At 41.9% G+C, this 21,228-nt stretch overlaps 2 protein-coding genes and 1 pseudogene across 3 annotated transcripts in view; 2 read left to right on the forward strand and 1 right to left on the reverse strand.

Annotated features, from left to right (window-relative positions):
* TRAPPC11 (trafficking protein particle complex 11) overlaps window positions 1-971 on the reverse strand; it is a 37,098-nt gene extending 36,127 nt beyond the window's left edge. The window contains exon 1 of the mRNA XM_005698706.3: window positions 795-971. The gene's annotated coding sequence lies outside the window, so the exon portion shown is untranslated. The remainder of the gene's footprint in view (window positions 1-794) is intronic.
* Window positions 1,154-10,799, forward strand: RWDD4 (RWD domain containing 4). 2 transcript variants are annotated; one of them, XM_018042107.1, is made up of 8 exons: window positions 1,154-1,426; window positions 2,790-2,870; window positions 4,871-4,980; window positions 5,065-5,212; window positions 6,352-6,469; window positions 7,327-7,376; window positions 7,516-7,518; window positions 8,952-10,799. In XM_018042107.1, the coding sequence occupies exons 1-8, from the start codon at window positions 1,403-1,405 to the stop codon at window positions 8,982-8,984; spliced, it is 567 nt and encodes a 188-aa protein (XP_017897596.1). In that variant the 5' UTR covers window positions 1,154-1,402; the 3' UTR covers window positions 8,985-10,799. The 2 variants fall into 2 exon arrangements, with proteins under 2 accessions (XP_017897596.1, XP_017897597.1); XM_018042108.1 differs by having other exon boundaries at window positions 4,875-4,980.
* LOC102175269 lies at window positions 20,702-20,905 on the forward strand (annotated as a pseudogene).

Raw genomic sequence — 21,228 nt, forward strand, 5'->3', positions numbered from 1 at the left:
GACGCTCAGAAAGAATGCATGAGTGCTAAGTCGCTCAAGTCGTGTCAGACTCTTTGCGACCCCATGGACTGTAGCCCACCAGGTTCCTCTATCTATGGGATTCTCCAGGCAAGAATACTGGAGTGGGTTGCCATTTCCTCCTAGAGGGGAACTTCCCAACCCAGAGACCGAACCCACCACCCTTATGTCTCCTGCATTGGCGGGTGGGTTCTTTACCAGTAACGCCACCAGGGGAGCCCCCTTAGAAAGAATGACCAGACTGCAAAGAAAGGTGATCTAATCAAACTGGCAGGTAATAAGAACAATAATAACGCAGTGCCTATTTTTTTAGTTAACGGAGGTTCAGGATGCGCAGAACACAAGGCCGGTAAGGATGGGACTCAACGATGTCCAGCTACAAAAACGATCAAAAGAGGAACGACAGCTTGGAGCCAGGACGGTGAAACAAAAGCTGATGTTGAGGGTGTGAAGCAATAGCCCGACTTAGGAAAGACATGCGCCGCAACCCCCGCCCCGCGGTCCAGAATCTTGCTCCCCGGAGCTCAAATGAAGAAACGCTGCAGCCCTAAAGGCAGACGCTTACTTTCCTCCTCTCCTCCCCGCCCCACCCCCTTTAAAGCTGGGGCGTCTTTTCTTTAGCAGCTAAAAGAGGAATGCACTCGCTGATGCTGCAGGATATCACAGGCTCCCCCCGCAACCCACCCCCCCCAAAAAAAAACCCCAGCATCTTTAGGCGCTAGCAATCTCCCTCGGCGGTTTCTCCCGGCCCCGGAGGTCTTCCGACTCAGACTCACTTGGGTCGCACGTCTCGGGCCCGCTGCGGCTTTGGCCGCTCACCACCAGCCGGCAGAGGACGAGAGGAAGCAGGCAGAGATGTCACAGAACGCCGCCGTGGAGGCTGGATCCGTCGCCCCTTCCGCCGCCGCCCCTGCGCCGGGGCCAGCAAGCGAAACTTCCCAGGGCCCACCTCCGTAGGCACAGGAAGCACTTTCCGGACTTGACTGACAGTGCTCTGCACCAATCGCAGCCCCGGAACTGGACGCCGCTCCCGGAAACGTAAGGAAGGGGCTCCGTGTCCTAGAGGAGGAGGAGCTGGGGGGGCGGGGAGAGGAGGAGCCAATAGGAGCAGCGAGAAATAGGAGAGGGCGGGGCTTTTGCTGTCACCGCCCCGCCGCCGCTCCTCCAAGCCTCCCGGCGCCCCGGCTGCCGCGGCCTTCAGTCCCCAGTCAGCGGCCCGACTTCTTCGCTCAGCCCCGGCATCGGGGACGCGCGACTCTTCTGCCGAGCGAAGTGTGTGTCTCAGCAGCCCAGGGCGCCGGAGAGGGAGCGGCCCGGCCTCGGGGCCACGGCCCTTGCTTCCTTTTCGTTGTCACGAAACGCCGTGCACCCCGTGACCGGGGCGATGGGTGCCAACGAGGACCAGGAGGTGAGTCGGGGCAGGACGCCCCTTCCCCGCGCAGGCGCGGTGCCCCTCTCCGCCCGCGGGTGCCCCTCGCCCCCAAGGCGGCAGTCTGGTTGGAGCAGCCCCAAGTTTGCCAGCGTCCTGTGGGGAGAGGCCCTGGCACGCGTACCGGGGTGGGGGCCCACCTCTGCTTTTTCTCCACCACCACCCCCACCCGCCCCGCAGTTTTGGATTTTTGCAAAGCCGGGGATCCGCCCCCCACCTCCGGCTCTCTTGATAATAAGGGCGAGTGTCCTTGGCCCGCAAGCCGGTGCACTTGGTTGGCCTTAAACCCCGCAGCTGTTTAGCGCCCGCGTTCCGAGTTAGGCTTCTTGGAATCCCATCTCCTTTACATCTTAGAATCTGTTGTTGGCCGGCAGAGAAAGTTAATTGAGTTGGTTAAATTTCTGGTGCAGGGAAGTAATGATCCTAGTGTCTTCTGGCCATATAGCTTGGTGGAAGGAATCATTTATCCACCTGATGGTTTTCCAGCAGATACGAAGTCTGTTTTGAGCATCCATGTACTAGGGTAGTTGTATGGTTTCCACTCAGGTATTTTCTCATGAAATGCCACTTTGACATTGACTCATATGACGTGAGAGTTGGAAGGGATGCTCCAGGTCATCTCTAGAGGGAGCTTCTAAATGTGTAATGTGTACAGATGAGAAGAAGGGTCTACAAACATAAAGTGACAGTCCCAGGGCTGCACAGTGAGTTTGTGGTAAAATCAGGTCTAGAATCCCAGTCTCCTAGATAAATAATCCCAGTCTCACTCTTCATTTAGAATATACTGCTTGAAAGTTAGCACTTTTATCAGTACATGCTAGAAGTAATGGTATCTCGGGGCTGGAAGTTACCTTTAAAGAAGACCCACAAGCCATGATGTCCAAATGCTTCTAAAATACTCTTGCCAGGTTAGTTTCTAAGCTAAGGCTTGAACAGTTCTTACTGTGAAGCGTGCAGTGTACAGTGTAATGTTCCTTCCAGTTTGGCCCAGGGACCACCACCTAGAACCATTTGGGCAGTTGTTAGTAAAACAGATGGCTGCTCTCTGTCTCAGGTATACTGAAGCAAAATTCCTGCAGTGAGAACCAGATCTCCATTTAACAATAAAATTCAATTCTTCTTTCATAGGACCGATTTTCAGATGTTTGAAGATCACTTTCTTGCCCAGTTTTTCAGACCTCCTCTTCTCACGCTGACTGGTTCCTTTCAGCTTTTCTCCATTTGTTGATTCTTATTAGTTCCTTCAGGCTTCAAGAATTGTGTGACCATGGACATAAATTTATGTTCTATTTCTAATCCATTTGTACGATTAAACAAAACCCTTTTAATTCATTTCTTTCAGATGGAACTGGAGGCATTACGCTCTATTTATGAAGGAGATGAAAGTTTCCGGGAATTAAGTCCAGTTTCATTTCAATACAGGGTAAGACCTGACATGAATAGGAGCACTTACTACTTTGTTGGGAAGTTGTTTTTTTAAATGCTGTTTTGTTTTTTTTTTAATTTAGTGGCTTACATTTACTATGTCTTTGGATTTGCTGACACATTTAAATGAAAATGAAAACTCATCACCATGACATCAGTTATTTTCAAACTTAGAAAACTTAATTCAGAAGCTTTTTCAAAGTAAGATAAATGTGTGTTTATTATAAGAGAAATATAAAATATTAGAAATGGAAGACACGTTAGAAATTGTGGTTTTTACCTTCTTACCTTAAAGATAGCATCTCAGCCCTGACTTCCCAAGTTTCCACAGCGATATTGACAAATGTTAGGGTTAAAATCCAGGTCTCTAGGCCAAGCCTAGTTTTCTTCTTACTGCTTTACAGCTTAGTAAAGAAAAGTTGATATTTTTGTAGTTCTATGTTATCAACATGTGTGAAAAATTTTCACATATAATGAAATGTCAATTTTTCTTTAAAATACAGGTTGCTTATAATTCTTTTTCAGCATGGAACAGCACCATACTGAAATCAACAGTATTTGATTTCATAAACAAATAATATAGACCATTTATCCAAACTGTTAAGTAGTGGTGGGTGGTAGAGGAAGTATTTTTTTTGTAAAAGACTTAGGAAAGGTTTATGGTTGTTGACATTGTCACCATTTACAATAAATTGATCCTTACGCATGATTGTTACTGACCTCACAGGAAATAATCCTTTATAGTTATTTCCTTCAAAAACTCCCCTCTCTGCTCACTGCTTCTCAATTCTCTTTCAAGCTCCACAGTCCTCACACCACCCCACATATAGAACAACAGAGACTTAGTGGGCACTAGGCCCTTCTCTTTGCCTCCAGTCACCTGCCCAGACTTCCCCATCCGTGGCCCCCCTACCCTAGCGAATGGGAGAGCCCCCCATCCTCCCCCAGTGTCTGCGCCAAACCAGCAGTTACTCACTGAGGATGTTGCAGGACATGTGGGTGTCCTGTGGTGTAGACACTGATGGATTTGTACGCAGTGAAGTGTGCGTAGTGTTCATTGTTGTATTCCAGCTTTTCTGTAAAAGTTTTCAAAATAAAAAGCTGGGGAAAGCAAAAGAAAAAAAAGAGATCTTTAAGCAGCTCAGGTCAAATAGGCTGTTTAAAGATATAAACTTCCAATTATAAGTCCTGGGGATATTGTGTACAGCATGACGACTGCAGTTGATAATACCCTATTGTGTATTCGAAAGTTGCTAAGAGAATAGATCGTAAAAGTTCTCATCATAACAAAAAAAACTATAACCGTGTGTGTTGATGGATGTTAACGAAATTCATTGTGGTGATCATTTTGCAGTGTATACAAATGTCAAACCGTTATGTCATGCACCTGAAAATAACATAATCTATGTCAATTATACCTCAAAAATAGAATAAACAAAAAGAGAAAAATTTAGGAGTTGTCATCCAGGCTAAGGCACGCCTTCCTTATCTCTCTGCCCTTTATTTCTCTGAATTTTACATTTCATTTTCTAGTTTCTTGGGATTGTGCTGATTAATCCCTATCCATTTACATGTTCTTAATGTCTATTATGATTTAGCAGCTGGAAAACTGAAGGGAAAGATGAGGTATTTCAAGTGTGTGGATTTTATCTATTCTCTTCCTTTTCTCCATGGTTGTTGTCCTCACCTTTGTCCTCAGCAATCTTTGATGGTATAAAAACTGTATGTATAAGACATATAGTTGCTGCTGGGAAAGACCGGAGGCAGGCCGTGGACATCAACCAAAGCTGTTAAAACAGGCTCAGAGCGGGTTAAAAGTCACACACGTTTCCACTGCCCTCACCCTCAGCAGGGTCTTAGCTCATCCCCTTGAACTTTTCAAAATAACGACATTTCCGATCTGATCACAAGCTTTTGAGGTCATCATTTTAATAATCATCATTTAATATTCTGTCTTTGTAGAACTTTTTACAAGCCTAAGATTCCCCTTTTCTTCAGATAGGTGAAAACGGGGATCCCAAAGCCTTCCTCATAGAGATTTCCTGGACAGAAACCTATCCGCAGACACCTCCCATCATATCCATGAATGCCTTTTTTAACAACACCATGTGAGTACTGTTACTTTGTCATTTCAGTCATGGTAACTCCCTTTTTTACTTTTCTCTTAGTGGTGTATTTCTTGTGCATTGCAGATCATCAGATGTAAAACAGAGCATATTAGCCAAGTTACAGGAAGCAGTGGAAGTCCACCTCGGGACGGCCATGACCTACACGTTGTTTGAATACGCCAAGGACAATAAGGAGCAGTTCATGGAGAACCACCATCCCATTCATTCTGCTGTGAGCAGGGGATTCGGCTTTGCCACGTTTTGTTTGTTTTGGTTTTATGCTACTAGTGATTCATTTTTACTACTTATTTACTTATTTTTTTAATTGGAAGGAGACTTTGTTTCTGGTGGTTTTTTTAGTTTTATTTATTTATTTGGCCGTGCTGGGTCTTCCTTGCTGCATAGGCTTTTCCCTCGTTGCGGTGCATCGGCTTCTCATTGTGGCGGCTTCTATTCTTGTGGAGCAGGGCTCCTCAGCGTTTCCACGTCAGTAGTTGCAGCTCCTGGACTCTAGAGCAAGGCTCAGTAGTTGTACACGGGCTTAGCTGCTGCTCGACTTGTGGGATCTTCCCAGATCAGGGATCAAACCGGTGTCTCCTGCATTGGCAGGTGGATTATTTACCACTGAGCCACCACCAGAGCCTAGAAGGAGACTTTGTATTACGTGCAGAATGATAGTTACAGCTGGACACTGAGAGGCAGCTAGAGAAGCAGAGAAGGCCGGGGACTCCTGCGCTGGGAGCGAGACCATGTGGCCCTGCGAATGCCCTCTTTACTGTGTGACTTTAGGTAGCTTTCTTAATCTTGCTGTGCTCAGTTTTGTCATCTGTAAAATGGAAGTTATAATAGTAGTTACTTCATAAGATTGTACTCAGAATCAAATGAGTGATATATTTACAACACTTACAGCAGTGCTTGGCACCTGGTAAGCATTTTCAGTTTTGTCTCTCTGACTCCATGAACTCATATAATTTAAAAATTTTCCTTCATTTCCTCTGGGAACCAGAAGGCTCCAAGTAGGCACACGTGATTTTTCTAAAGACATATTTAAGCTTTCAAATAATAGCAAATGAACTGAGTTGTAAAATTACCTCGGCACTTCAGAGCTTTGGGATAATCCTGGTATCAGATCTTCTTTCTCAAGAAACTGGTGATAACAGTGTAACAATATTATGTCCTTCAGTGTGAACTTTTAGGAGAATAAAACCAGTCATGCGCTGAGCTTCCTTACCTGATTAATGAATATAATAATGAAGGATTCTTTTACTTCACAAACCTAAAAATTGTCAGCTCATTGCAGGATGTGGGCATATTTAGTTTAATTCAGTAAGTTTTAAGGCAAGAGTCTAAGAATTATTTCTTTTTTTCTAGACATCCATAAGCAATATCATCTCAGTTGAAACTCCTAACACAGCTCCATCAAGTAAGAAGAAAGATAAAAAGGAACAACTTTCAAAAGCCCAGAAACGTAAGCTGGCGGATAAAACAGGTTTGTGTTATTTTTTTTCTTGTATGATACGCTTGACTGCTCTTTGATGTGATATGGGTGCCTAGTAAGTATTTAGATTTAGAATATCGGTTCTCTGCACTCTTTATTCTTAAACCATTTGGATCAGAGACAGTTTTAGGTCACAAATATATATTGACAATATTTACTACTACTTTACTGAGCGACTGAACTGAACTACCACAAGAGAGAAGTATTTAAGAAGGTGAAGTGGCAAAGTATCCATGAGTCTGCATACTGTCGACTATTAGAATAGTGAACAAATATGTGTCCTGCTGGTTCCCTCTCTGACATGTTTGGGATTTTCCTGTTTGTTTACCTTTATGACAGATAAGTATATTGAAATTTTTTTTGAACTACAGCTTTCATTTGAAATGAAGTCTGGTCTACCATCAGAACATAACACAATAAATAACGGGTTTTTTCTGTAATTGATCTATTTATATAACTCACAGAATAGCACAGTGACATAACTTATTTCATTAAGCAGGGACCTTGTATAAAGCAGGGAAGTTGTGCAAGGGCATCAAACTAATAAATTAATTAGCTTCTCTTCCTGGCATTACCAGCTCACCTCCATCTTTTTTCCGTGATGTCAGGTTTTGTCTTGAATGGGAAGAGGATAAATAAGAAAGGCAGTACCTCTAAAATGCCTTGCAAGTACTCCCAGGGGAACAGTGCTTTCAGTGCACAATGATGATAAGCTGTTTTTCCACCTTAATAATAAATGATTTAAATTTTTAATCCATTTGTGGTATAGAATAGTATAGAAAAATCTTATTTAAATTTAAGTATTACTGATTGGTCTTAGCAATAAAGTTACTGTTTTTCTCCTCTAGATCACAAAGGAGAGCTTCCTCGGGGATGGAACTGGGTTGATGTGGTGAAGGTATGTAACATTTTGCTCTCCTCTTCAAAAGATTGTTACAGTTATTGCTGTCAAGTAGTGAAATTTACTTCTTCCATTTTCTCCCCCATCAATCTTTGCATTGGACCGGGGATGTCTGTGTTTCCTTTCTGACGTTCAGCATGTAAGTATTTTTGAAATATCCTTCACATTTTTCTCTTCCCTAGTCCTTAAGTTTATAGGTTTTATTTTTTTAAATAGTGGAAAATCTGTAGAAGTGAGTTTTAACTACAATAAAGTGTGACTGTTTATGTAAAACATGACTCTAAGTTATAGATAATATGCAGTTTGAAGGAACAAGTCATGAAAAGGAGTGCTTTGATTTCTCAATGGAGGTGAGGTACTTTTTTTCAGGACAGACCCCTAAATGTGGCTGCCTGCCATCCTCAGGAAAGGCTTTTTGTTTCTGTTGTGCAGAGCTGTTTACTTTCCACTTGGGATTTTCGGCCCCCTTCTCTCAGTGCTTGTCTTGCATTCCTCGTCAACAGATCCTTAACACAGCAAGTTAATGCCCTATCTGGAACTTTGTGAAATGCATTTTCATGCCAATTATTGTCACTATGCTGTGTGAAGTAATTCCTGTGATCCAAAATTAGGATCATTGAGGACCCACAAACACGGGTAATTTAAAAGCGGTGTTTTTGTAAAGTTTATTTTGAAGCCAGCTGTTTGGGCCTTTTCTATAGAAACTATTTGAAGCAATTTATGTGGTTCTAAAACCTAGTACCCAGTCATCTGAGAGTGAGGAGCCATGAACTGCACTTGGAATAAAGAAACTCAGTATGGACCGACCTCATATTCCTGCAGTTCGCTTTATTCTGCTTCAATAGATACGGTTTTGTACAAATTGAAGGTTTGTGACAATCTTGTGTTGTCAGATGAGGGTTTGTATTTTTCAGCAATGAAGTATTTTTTGATAAAGGTATGTGCATTGTTCTTTTACACATAGTGCAACAGTATAGTGTAAATATAACTTATATTCACTGGGAATCCAGAAAATTTGTGTGACTTGATTTATTGTGATGTTTGCTTTACCGCAATGGTCTAAAACCCAACCCACAAGATTTGAGGTTGATCTTTATTTCTTATCGTCTTCTTGGGCAAGAGGCTGACCCTGCAATTTAAGAGTTGTACCATTTTCAAAATGTTAAGAATTGCCTGGTTAAGATGATAAATCTTAATATTTTTTTTTTACCACAATTTAAAAATTTTAGAATTTATTGTTATTTTTAAAAAATATATATCATTCATTTTATAAATGGCACCTTTTGTATACTCTTGGTTCCAATTTATTTCTTGGAAAGCTTTAAGGAATTTTTTTTCCTTTTTCTGTTGAGGTTATGTTATCAAACAATCCTGTTTAAAGTAGCTGAGCCTGAAGTTAAAAAGTATTAGTATTTCCACATGGTGAAATCTTTAGGTGGTACAAGTTACCTGAACCCTGTTGCCTGTTCTGTTAACTATAAATGTTGACTTTTGTTTTTAAGTGGAAAAAGTGAACTCAGATAAGACGATAGCTTAAACTTGTTGAATATTTGTTTTCATCTCTTTTTGTAGTTGAGCAAAACTGGCTCTAAAGACGATGAATAGCCCTTGGAATCTGAGACGAGGGAAGAGCATCCTTTAATAAGTAAATGGGGTTCCAAATCTTTCATTACTCTTTTCTGGTATTGAGGTGGCTTTTTATAAAACAATTATTTTGTATGTTTCTTATGTAAAAAAAAAATGTTTCAGCTGAAAGTTCATGAAGGGTATCTGGTTGTATTAAATTATTTTCACAAACTTGCCTTAATAAAAGGTGAAAATGTTACTGTTTAGTATACTTTATGGAACCAATTATAAATGGACAAATACGAGGAAATACAAATAATCGATGTCAATTTATGTGATCTTATTCCAGTGGATGTGATATTTTTTAAAGGAGTTTCAAGCCTTTTCAAATTCTTATCCCAGTGGAGAACAGTGAGTGAACAGTGTGTTCACAGTATGATCCCTATTAACAGGCTTCTCGTCTTTAAGTCTTTTTTCCTTCTTTCTCTTAATTACTGAAGCGTAAATTGCTTCAGAGAAATTTAAATACTTTAAATTTATAAGTAATACGTAACTTATACGAACTTTATATGTAATATTCTTTCTAGGTCCTTTTCATTTTTCAAGGGTGAACTGCTTTTTAAGAAATGTATATCTGTTAATATTTTTGATTTGGGTAACGATGTTTGATCCTGAGAGCTTTCAATGATACATGGAATCAGAGAAAGGAAAAAAAATAAAAGGTCTGCCAAATACATTAGAAAATATTTGAATAGAAGTGCTGGTTCCTATTTAAACCATTTCTCTTTGCTGCATATACCTAGATGGGAGTAAAAGATGCCTTAATATTTAATTTTTATATTGTTAAAGACAGCGGTTTTAATAAATTCCTATTTATCCATTGTGTATTTTTAGTTGTTTGGTAACTGAGTTCTTCAAAGTGGTTTCACATAAAACCACATTTTAAGCCTTGTTGATTTTCTAGTACCCAAATGTGTGTCTCAGCCCAGGCATCCATGTACAAATAGACTTGGAAATCTTTCAAATGCTAAACTATAGTGCTTGCTGGATTTTTTTTTTTTTAAGTCATTAACAGAGGAAACTATTAGTGCAGTTTTAGCAGGAAGTTACTGACATGTATGTGAGATAGCATATGCTCCCCAGCTTCACAAATACTTAGACTGCTGCCGTGGTTTCTGGAAAGGTTGGCTGTTGGTCCCTCAAGTTATACCTGTGCAGCTTGGGTCTGAGTTTCTAACAAATAGTAAACTTTTAAAGACGTTTCCTTAGCAAAAGAGCAGATTGTTGTAGCCACGGTTTTTGCTAGGTTCACATAGGCGTCAGTTAAACCACTTGAATTCTAACATAAGCATAACTACAGTGAAGAAGCTCAGTCTCATTCTTAAATGCTGAATCACATTTTTATTGCTTGGATTAGTCCGATAGAGACATCAAAATTCAGGACCACTGGAATACGCTAACGTTTGTTTTCATGTTGTGTGCGTAGTTTTTGTTGTGCCAATTTGCTGGTTTTTTGAAGAAACTGAAACTGCTACATCTGCTAGTAGGAAAAAATGCTTTGTTTTATGCAGAAGATTCTGAAATTATTCAGGTGTGTCATGGCTCATAGATTTCAAAGAATGATGCTAGTTAAATGCCAATGAACTATTTTTACTCTTTTTATATGAAATGTACAAATTCCGGGGGGTGATGGTGGCAGTGGTGCCTCTTACTACCTTATGTAAAACACTTGAACATTCTCATCAAGGTTGCCATCATCTGGTTAATACTCCCAGTATATTTTCTCAAAGTCTGTTTACGTAAAGTTGTATGGAATGATGTAATAAGCAATAAAACCTGAATTTTACCCAGTGACATTTCTGTATGTTTTATTTCACGTCCCTTGAGAGAGAACTGTTGGTTTTATAACTGCTCTGACTTACAGTGCAAGATGTACCATCCAGCTAGAAACGGTGCAAAATGTTGGACCCCCCCCCCAAAAAAAAAAAAGATATTTTAAATGAGCTGATGAGAGGGTAAGAAATACCCAGTGTCTAAAAAGTTTAAATGCCAAGTTGGAAACCTTTAGTTCTCACAGCCTCGGGGCCCAGAAGACAGGAGATGAGGTCCAGGATCAGCTCAGGGTAGAGAGACACATGCATGCACAGCACACATGAGGCTGAGCCCTGGCCCTCGTGGGACCCCTGGGGAAGAGTTCTTGTCTTGAACGTTGGTTCTGCATGGGCGGTAAATGTAGGTATACATACATGTGCTCTCCTGCAACTCATAGCAAGTTATCTCACTCTTGGGTTTCAGCCTAAATTCCTCCCCGCTGTGGTGGTGGTGGTATAATCGCTAAGTCATGTCTGACTCTTGCAACCCCATAGACCATAGCCGGCCAGGCTCCTCTGTCTGTGGGATTCTCCAGGCAAGAATACTGGAATGGGTTGCCGTTTTCTTCTCCAGGGGATCTTCCCAACCCAGGGATTGAACCCGAGTCTCCTGCACAGCAAGCAGATTCTTCACTGACTGAGCTGCCATCTCAAAAAAAAAAAAAAAAAACAACAACCCTCAACCCAGGATGATAAGGAGTGGGAAGAACCTCTGGGCAGCTGATAGGACCACAAATCTACTGTGGAAGGTTGAACCCACCCACAATCCAGACCTCCAAACAGAAGGTCTGTGGAAATAGAACAAGGAGTGTTACCTGGTAGGGATTACCAGGGGATCTATGATTCTGAATTTCAGTGTTTTTGACAAAATAAGTGATACACAGTCTATTGCAGGAGTCCCCAACCTTCGGGATCTAATGCCTGATGATCTGGGAGTAGAGCTGATGTAATGATAATAGAAATAAAATTCACAATACACACTCACTTGCCAGTCCATGGGAAAATTGCCCTCCATGACGCTAGGGAATTAAAGAAAATACCAGTGGATATGACATGTAAGGTATTCTGCAGTGCTTAAGTATTATGTAAAATTTATTTCTTAAAGTCAGTAATGGTGAAACAAGTTTGAAAGCCACTGCTGAGAGCATATAAAAGATGAAATAGATTTTACATGAAGGCTGTTAATTTTCAAAAAGACAAAATGAGCCTGCCTTTCAAAGTGCTAAGAAGGTTCGTTGTTGATTTTTGCCTTATTCCTGAAGATGAATTAGCCACATTGCATAGTATAGTGGGAGAAGAGCAAAACATTTGATTTAGAGTAGGGTGTTTTAATGACTGTAAATTTGTAATATGAAAATCCTTGCAAGACAGTTTTAGCTTATATGAAGAACTAAAGAGAACACCTAAGAGCTAATACCTGAATAAATAATTAGATAAATAATTTTAATAGCTTTAATTTCATACAGATAAGAACTGAACATAAAATTATCAACTTTCCCACCATTTCTAGAGGAATGATCATTTTCTTCCTGGGTTTCCTATATCAATCCAGTTTCCAAAATAAACCTAAGAATTGTTGGCTTTATAACTGCACTGACTTACAAATGCAAGATGTAGCATCCAACTAGAAACACTGCAAAATGTTGGACCAAAAAAAAAAAAAAAAAGATTTTTTAAATGAGCTGAAGAGAGAGTAAGAAATACCTAGAGTCTAAAAAGTTAAGTGAAAGTTGAAAACCTTAAGTTCCCACTAATTGCTGACAAACACCATCTGTACCCAGTGATCCAGTGGTTAACTCTCTGCCCTCCCAGTACCAGGGACCCAGGTTCTTCGATCCCCAGTAAGAGAACTAGATCCCATGTGCCAGAGCTAAGACCCAGTGCTGCCAATTTTTTTAAGAAAAAACATACTTTGACAAATTACAATCTGCTTATCAAAGTATGAAAGTGAAAGTCCTCAGTCGTGTCCAACTTTTTGCACCACATAGACTACATAGTCAGTGAAATTCTTCAGGCCAGAATAATGGCATGGGCAGCCATTCCCTTCTCCAGCAGATCTTCCCAACCCGGGGATCGAACCCAGGTCTCCCATATTGCAGGCAGATTCTTTACTGTCTGAGCCACCTATGGTGGTGATAAAACAGACAGGAAGCGTCCCTGTCCCAGGCCTCTGTTATTACTGGCAGCTAGGGAATTTGAAGTGACCTTGCACATTTCTCTGTGTCCTTCTGGATGCTATAAAAGATCTATTTCTGTGGCTCCCACAAAGACTGGGCCTGTTGGGACACTTCTTGATACTTGAAACCACAAACGGTTCTGTATGATCAGTTCTTTCTTCTTTCATAAAAGAGAATGCAAGTTATAAAGTAAGGAATAAACTGTCCCAGTGAGAGAGTAGAGGATACAGATGAGAAACGTCTTGCTTCATGATTAAGTGGTTAGAAATTAACCTCTTAAGCTTTAATTGATGACGGCATTTAGAGCCCAGGAGATAAGGAGAAAGGTTTTCCTGTGTGGAATTGCAAGGGACCAGCCTTACTGCCCCGCGTGTAGACCAAGAATCCTGTCCTCTAGCGCTTCATTCTGCTGTGACTGCAAAGTGGTAATGTGTGTGTTTTGACAGAGCACAGTCAGTGTCCTGAGTCACTACCCACCTCATTTGGTGAAGGAACATACTGAAGACTCAGACCTTGTATCCTGGGAAAATCTGAGTGCTTCTGAGGTTTCAGTGGCAGCAAACTCTTGATAAATTCCTATATGCTTTTCCCTGTCTGCTTTGAACTCTTAAAATCACACCCTTTTCAAATTCTACCCAATAGAATGATTTCTTTTTTAAGCACAAATGTGAATGAAATTAAGTGAAACCTTTTCGTCTTTCTGTCCTGTGTCTCTGAAGATCACTAAATCTAGGATTTACAAGTTGGCCATTTCATTCGATATGTGCTGAATACACTAAATATTCCTTCCCTTGCAGGGGCTGCTCAAAGATAGTTTTAAATTGGTGGTGGTTATTTATTCAAAGTCTCCATGATAACGAAGAAATCATAGAGTTCGGTTACAAGAACATCCACCCATCTGCTAAAAGAGAAGCTTCACTCCCACTAATTGCTGACAATGCCATCTGTTAAAATTTCCCCTAGTTTCTATCTTTTCCTCCAAGTCTGTTTTTCACTCGGAGTAAGGTGGACAGCCTCAAGAGGGGGTTCCCCCCAGCTCTATTGAGCTGTAATTGACATATAACATTGTGGTTTGATACACTTATCAACACATATACACTTATATACACATATTTAACACTTCCATCTCTTCACATAATTATTTTTAAGTGTGGTGAAAACATTTTAAGATCTATTCTCTTACCAATTTTCAAGAATGAAATCAGCATTGTTAAGTACAGTCACCATGCTGGACATTACTTATTCATCTTATAGCTGGAACTTTGTTCCCTTGGACCAGCATCTCCCCATTTTCCCAACCCTCCAGCCCCCAGCAGCCACCAATCTACCGTGTGCTTCTGTGCATTCGAGTTTTTCAGATTCCACATACACACCACTCCATAGTTGTCTTAGTCTATCTGGCATTTCATTTAGCACAATGCCCTCAATTCTATCTGTGTTGTTGTAAATGGTGGAATTTCCTCTTTTTCATGACTGAATAATACTCCATCACATAGAGGGCTCTGAGCTGAGGAGTGAGACAGGATGACTTTTGTTTGAACTGTTTATTGCGGCTTTAGTGTTGGGAATGAACTGAAGCTGGAAGGCAGGCAGGGAGGGACCAGTGGGGAAGCTGTTGCAGAAATGTGGAAAAGTGAAAGTGGAAGCTAGCTGCACAATCATGTCCGACTCTTTGCGATTCCATGGACTATAACCTTTCCTGCTCCTCTGTCCATGGAATTCTACAGGCAAGAGCACTGGAGTGGCTGGCCATTTCCTTCCCCAGGGGATCTTCCTCAAGTGGGGATCGAACCTGGGACTCCTGCATTGCAGGCAGATTCTTTACCAACTGAGCCAGGAGGGAAGCCTGCAGAAATGTGGATGGAGATATCAATGGCTTGAACTAGGGTGAGGGGGTGGAGGTGGGTGAGCAGTGATCAGCTTCTGAATGTGTGTTGAGAGAACTGCCACAGGACTTGCTCACAGATCGGATGAAGGATGTAGGAGAAATGAACAGACATGCATCAGTAAGGACTCCAAAGCTTTTGACCTGAGCAACTGAAACAAATTTGGTTTTTGAAATACCAATTCTCCCTAAATTATCCTATAAGTGTAAGGTAATCTCAGTGATTCCAATATTGCATAGGAACCTGGAATGCTAGGTCCATGAATCAAGGTAAATTGCAAGTGGTCAAACAGGAGATGGCAAGAGTGAACATCGACGTTTTAGGAATCAGTGAATTAAAATGGACTGGAATGGGCAAATTTAATTCAGATGACCATTATATCTACTACTGTGGGCAAGAATCACTTAGAAGAAGTGGAGTAGCCATCATGGTCAACAAAAGAATCCAAAATGCAGTATGTGGGTGCAATCTCAAAAACGACAGAATGATCTCTGTTCATTTCCAAGGCAAACCATTCAATACCACAGTAATCCAAGTATATACCCCAACCACTAATGCTGAAGAAGCTGAAGTTGAATGATTCTATGAAGACCTACAAGACCTTCTAGAACTAACACCAAAAAAGATGTCCTTTTCATCATAGGGGACTGGAATGCAAACATAGGAAGTCAAGAGATATCCAGAGTAACAGGCAAATTTGGCCTTGGAGTACAGAATGAAGCAGGGAAAAGGCTAACAGAGTTTTGCCAAGAGAACACACTGGTCATAGAAAACACCCTCTTTCAACAACACAAGAGAAGACTCTACACATGGACATCACCAGATGGTCAATACCAAAATCAGATTGATTATATTCCTTGCAGCCAAAGATGGAGAAGCTCTATACAGCCAGCAAAAAAAAAAAAAAACAAGACCAGGAGCTGACTCTGGCTCAGATCATGAACTCCTTATTGCCAAGTTCAGATTTAAATTGAATAAAGTAGGGAAAACCACTAGACCATTCAGGTATGACCTAAATCAATCCGTTATGATTATACAGTGGAAGTGACAAATAGATTCAAGGGACTAGATCTGATAGACAGAGTGCCTGAAGAACTATGGATGGAGGTTCATGACACTGTACAGGAGGCAGTGATCAAGACCATCCCCAAGAAAAGGAAATGCAAAAAGGAAAAATGGTTGTCTGAGGAGGCCTTACAAGTAGCTGAGAAAAGAAGAGAAGCTAGAGGCATAAAAGAAAAGGAAAGATATACCCATCTGAATGCAGAGTTCCAAAGAACAGCAAGGAGAGATAAGAAAGCCTTCCTCTGTGATCAATGCAAAGAAATAGAGGAAAACAATAGAATGGGAAAGACTAGAGATCTCTTCAAGAAAATTAGAGATACTAAGAGAACATTTCATGCAAAGATGGGCAAAATAAAGGAAATGGTATGAAACTAACAGAAGCAAAAGCTATTAAGAAGAAGGGGCAGGAATACACAGAAGAACTATGCAAAAAGATCTTCATGACCCAGATGACGATGGTGTGATCACTCACCTAGAGCCAGACATCCTGGAATGTGAAGTCAAGTGGGCCTTAGGAAGCATCACTGCGAACAAAGCTAGTGGAGGTGATGGAATTCCAGTTGAGCTATTTCAAATCCTAAAAGATGATGCTGTGAAAGTGCTCTGGATGATCTGGAAAACTCAGCAGTGGCCAGAGGACTGGAAAAGGTCAGTTTTCATTTCTATCCCAAAGAAAGGCAATGTCAAAGAATGTTCAAATTACCACACAATTGCACTCATCTCACACACTAGCAAAATAATGCTCAAAATGAAGCCAGGCTTCAACAGTACGTGAACCGTGAACTTCCAGATGTTCAAGCTGGATTTAGAAAAGGCAGAGTCACGAACCAGAGATCAAATTGCCAACATCCATTGGATCATAGAAAAATCAAGAGAATTCCATAAAAACATCTACTTCTGCTTTATTGACTACAGCAAATCCTTTGACAGTGTGGATCACAACAAACTGTCTTAAATTCTTCAAGAGATGGAAATATCAGACCACATTACCTGCCTCCTGAGAAATCTGTATGCAGGTCAAGAAGCAATAGTTAGAATTGGACATGGAACACTGGACTGGTTCCAAACTGGGAAAGGAGTACACGTCAAAGCTGTATATTGACACCCTGCTTATTTAATGTATATGCAGAGTACACCATGCAAAATGCCAGGCTGGCTGAAGCACAAGCTGGAATCAAGATTGCCGGGAGAAAGATCAATAACTTCAGATATGCAGATGACACCACCCTGTAGCAGAAAGTGAAGAAGAACTAAAGAGCAGAGTGGAAAATTTGGCTTAAAACTCAACATTCAAAAAACTCAGATCATGGCATCCAGTCCCATTACTTCAAGGCAAATAGATGAGGAAACAATGGAAATAGTGAGAGACTTTATTTTGGGGGGCTCCAAAATCACTGCAGATGGTGACTGCAGCCATAAAATTAAAAGACATTTGCTCCTTGGAAGAAAAGCTATGACAAACCTAGACAGCATATTAAAAGCAGAGACATTACTTTGCCAACAGAGGTCCATCTAGTCAAAACTATAGTTTTTCCAATAGTCATGTATGGATGTGAGAGTTGGACTATAAAGAAAGCTGAGTGCTGAAGAACTGATGCTTTTGAACTGTGGTGTTGGAGAAAACTCTTAAGAGCTCCTTAGACTGCAAGGAGATCCAACCAGTCCATCCTAAAGGAAATCAGTCGTGAATATTCATTGGAAGGAGGCGATGCTGAAGCTGAAGCTCCAATCCTTTGGCCACCTGATGCAAAGAACTGACTCATTTGAAAAGACCCTGATGCTGGGAAAGATTAAAGGCGGGAGGAGAAGGGGATGACAGAGGACGAGATGGTTGGATGGCATCACCAACTCGATGACATGAGTTTGAGCAAGTTCTGCTAGTTGGTGATGGACAAGGAAGCCTGGGGTGCTGCAGTCCATGGGCTGGCAAAGAGTCAGACAGGACAGAGAAACTGAACTGAACCTCAATGAACTTGCAACTTGATTTTTTAAAAGAAAAAAAAAAAACAAGCTTTTACTGAAGTTCTTAAGGAAAATCATGCAAATTGTATACCCTACAGCCTACTCACCACCAGAAATTCAGTTTGCTTGCATCCATCACCATACAGTAGAGACCTTGACCCATTCTGCCCTCCCCACCCGAGACCCCTGCCACCCTGGTAATTGCTACTCTGGTCTTGATATCTATATGTTTGTTTGGTTTGATTTAGTTTGACTAATACATTTTTCCAGACCTATGTTTCTTTTAACTGGTTCACAACCCAATGCATGAGTGGGTATAAATTCAATTTTGTAGACTTCCAACAGATTTTTTTAATGAACAGAGTAGAATAGATCAGAATACAATATACATTCTAAGAGTAGATAATGGTCTGTGGGACATTTCCAGCTTGCTTTAGAACCAGTGAGCATTTACACACTGGGCTGTGATAGAAAATGTTCTGTGAGTTCTATTTTCTAAAAAAAATTGAAAACCACTTTTCCAAATCCTAAATTGCGGCTTGCCTTGAATGCCTGTGAGGACTGCAATGGAATCTGATCAAATAATCCTGTATTTAACCAGAACAGTGCTTAGATGAGACCAAAGATACAGAAAGTCAATAGGGGTGAATTCTAACAAACCAGCCAACCAGAGCATGTCCAGGGTGCTTTATTCTGATACAGTTTATCCAATAGAGTCCTACAGTTCATTAAGAGATGGCGAAAAACACATTCTACCTCTTGCATTGTCAACAAATGGATCCTTGCTTTACATTTTTACTTTCCTTCGCATTTAGAGCAGAATCCTGCATGTTATTTAAGCTTCCTGTGTCTTTGGTGAAAGTGAAGTTGCTCAGTCGTCTCCGACTCTTTGTGACCCCATGGACTGTAGCCTACCAGGCTCCTCTGTCCATGGGATTTTCCAGGCAATAGTACTAGAGAGGATTGCCATTTCCTTCTCCAAGGGATCTTCTCAAACCAGGGATTGAACCCTGGTCTCCAGCATTGTAGACAGACACTCTACCGTCTGAGCCACCAGGGAAGTCCTATTTAAGCTTCCTGTGTCTTTAACAAGCTGCAAAATTCGTGTCCCACTGCTTCCTACCTGAGCTGCCCCTCTGAGTCATTCTGACCACATCAAGCTTTACGGCAGAATCCCTACTTTACTACTAGACTGAGTCAGTGATCAAAAAACAGAAATATACTCCGTTTTGCAGCCCACATAGCGATTCTGCTGGCAAAAGGAGAAAGTCATTCCAAAGCATTCCAGTGATGAGTTTAGCATTTCTTGCTCCGCTTTCCCTAAATCTCACCCTTCAATAATGTCTCTTCCCCACGTGTGGTTTCCTCGATCAGGGACAGAACTGCTGAGTGACAGTGTTCAGTCGACAAGGCCTGTCCGGCGTCTCCCTGAGGCCCCAGTCCCAGGCCCGGCTGCAGAGGCGTGCTGGAATCTGAGTCATTCCCAGGTGACATGGACTCTGACCCTCCTCCCTGGGCCATGGGGCCGAGGTAGGTTCCCCAGCACTTGTCTTAACTTCTCTCCCCACTGAGGATTATTCTTTCTTGATCTTCATTGATAACTCAGCAGAAGTTGGTTTCTGAGAGGATTTCCAGTTTAGATCAGGATGAGGCAGTCTGTGGGCACTCATGTCAAAGATTCCAGGACTATTCATCAGCTCAGCACTAGTGTAGGCAGCCTCAATAAAACCACACAGAGAGAAATGTGTCCCCCCTCCCTCTGTCCCTCCTCTGTGCTTTAGACACTCAGTGCCCACGTGCTACTTTATTCTTGTTGTTTAGTCACTAAGTCGTGTCCAACTCTTTGCCACCCCATGGACTGGAGCCCGCCAGGCTCCTCTGTCCATGGGATTTCCCAGGCAAGCTTACTGGAGTGCATTCCCATTTCCTCCTCCAGGGATCTTCCCAACCCAGGGATCGAACCTATGTCTCTTGCATCTCCTGCTTGGCAGGCAGATTCTTTACCACTGAACCAAATGCTCCTAGGAAACCTCACAATTTCCCACTTCCCTTCCCCCTCCTCCCACCTGCCCATGTCCTAAGTTCCACGTTGATTAAATGCCACTCCTCAGTCTGGGGGGAGACCACTTGCTTAACGTAACGCATCTCCCACCGTCATGTGACCCGGGTTGCAGCTGTACTCAGGTCCACCTGTGTTCACCGCTGCACCGAGTAAAAAGATCCTCATCCTAGCCAAGGCTCACCTCCCCTCATAGGTTCTAAATCCCGTTGCCTCTCACGCTCTCTAGGACACTGCTGTCACCCCTTTCTCTCTGCAGCATCAGTTGCTGTCCACTAGATCCTTCCCTTTTGCCAACAAGCGTGTTCTCTCTCCTCTCAAACGAGAAAATCCCTTCTTTGACCTCCCATCTGTTTCCACCTCAGTGGTCCCATTTCTCTACTTACCCGCACATCAAAGCTTCTCCCTAATAACTGACCTTTATGCCCAGTGAGTCGCAGACCTGTCCATCTCCACACAGTGTTTTCATTCCCATTTTACAGTGGATCCATTCACTCCAGATCGCCTGTCACTTGCCCAGGCCTGTGTCTTTCAGGCATCAAAAATAGACAGCCTTTTGGTTCCTCCAAGTACCTGCCCAATGCACTGTGCTGACCAGCAAGCTTCTTCCTTGATTCAAAGAGAGACACCTTGGCAGTTAGAGGAGCAAGGTCGTGAGGCAAGGAGTGGTAGGTTTGCAGCCATCGTTTCTTCTGCCTCCGGTCTCTGGATCTTTTGTAGAGCGTCCAGCAGCGCTATGTTGGGACAGAGCATCCAAGGGTTCACAATCTCTGTGGTTCATCGGAGCCACTATGAGGAGGGTCCAGGGAAGAATATACCATTTTCAGTGGAAAACAAGTGGAGGTTACTAGCTATGATGACTTTGTTCTTTGGGTCTCAATTTGCTGCACCTTTCTTTATAGTAAGACACCAACTGCTTAAAAAGTAATCCATGAGACAGGTAGGAAGAGGAGCACATTAAGAGGTGCAGTCTCTTAAAAGGATCAGTCCCTTGAACTCAGCATCCTAAATATGTTTGTAAATAAACCATAAATCCTTAATGGTTTCTGAAATATGGAACATGATAATTGAACATGTGCTTACATTTTGTTTGGGTAATATTGCTTAATTAAATATGTATTTGATTTAAAAAAGAGAGAGAGAGATAGACACCTTCACATACTCAGTGGCTTCTGGAAGGCTTGTACTCTCCTGGCAGTTCTGGAAAACTGGCAAGCCTGACCTCGCTGGCTTCTGGACATCTACTGAAAACCAGGGAGTGTC

This window comes from Capra hircus, chromosome 27 (assembly GCF_001704415.2).
Source record: "Capra hircus breed San Clemente chromosome 27, ASM170441v1, whole genome shotgun sequence".
Taxonomy (NCBI): Eukaryota; Metazoa; Chordata; class Mammalia; order Artiodactyla; family Bovidae; genus Capra; species Capra hircus.

Bases quoted from the DNA above. Each gene is read 5' to 3' on its own strand.
- RWDD4 (XM_018042107.1), top strand. From the start codon at position 1,403: ATGGGTGCCAACGAGGACCAGGAG. The intron at 1,427-2,789 runs GTGAGTCGGGGC...CATTTCTTTCAG, and splicing joins GTGCCAACGAGGACCAGGAG to ATGGAACTGGAGGCATTACG. The intron at 2,871-4,870 runs GTAAGACCTGAC...CCTTTTCTTCAG, and splicing joins CAGTTTCATTTCAATACAGG to ATAGGTGAAAACGGGGATCC.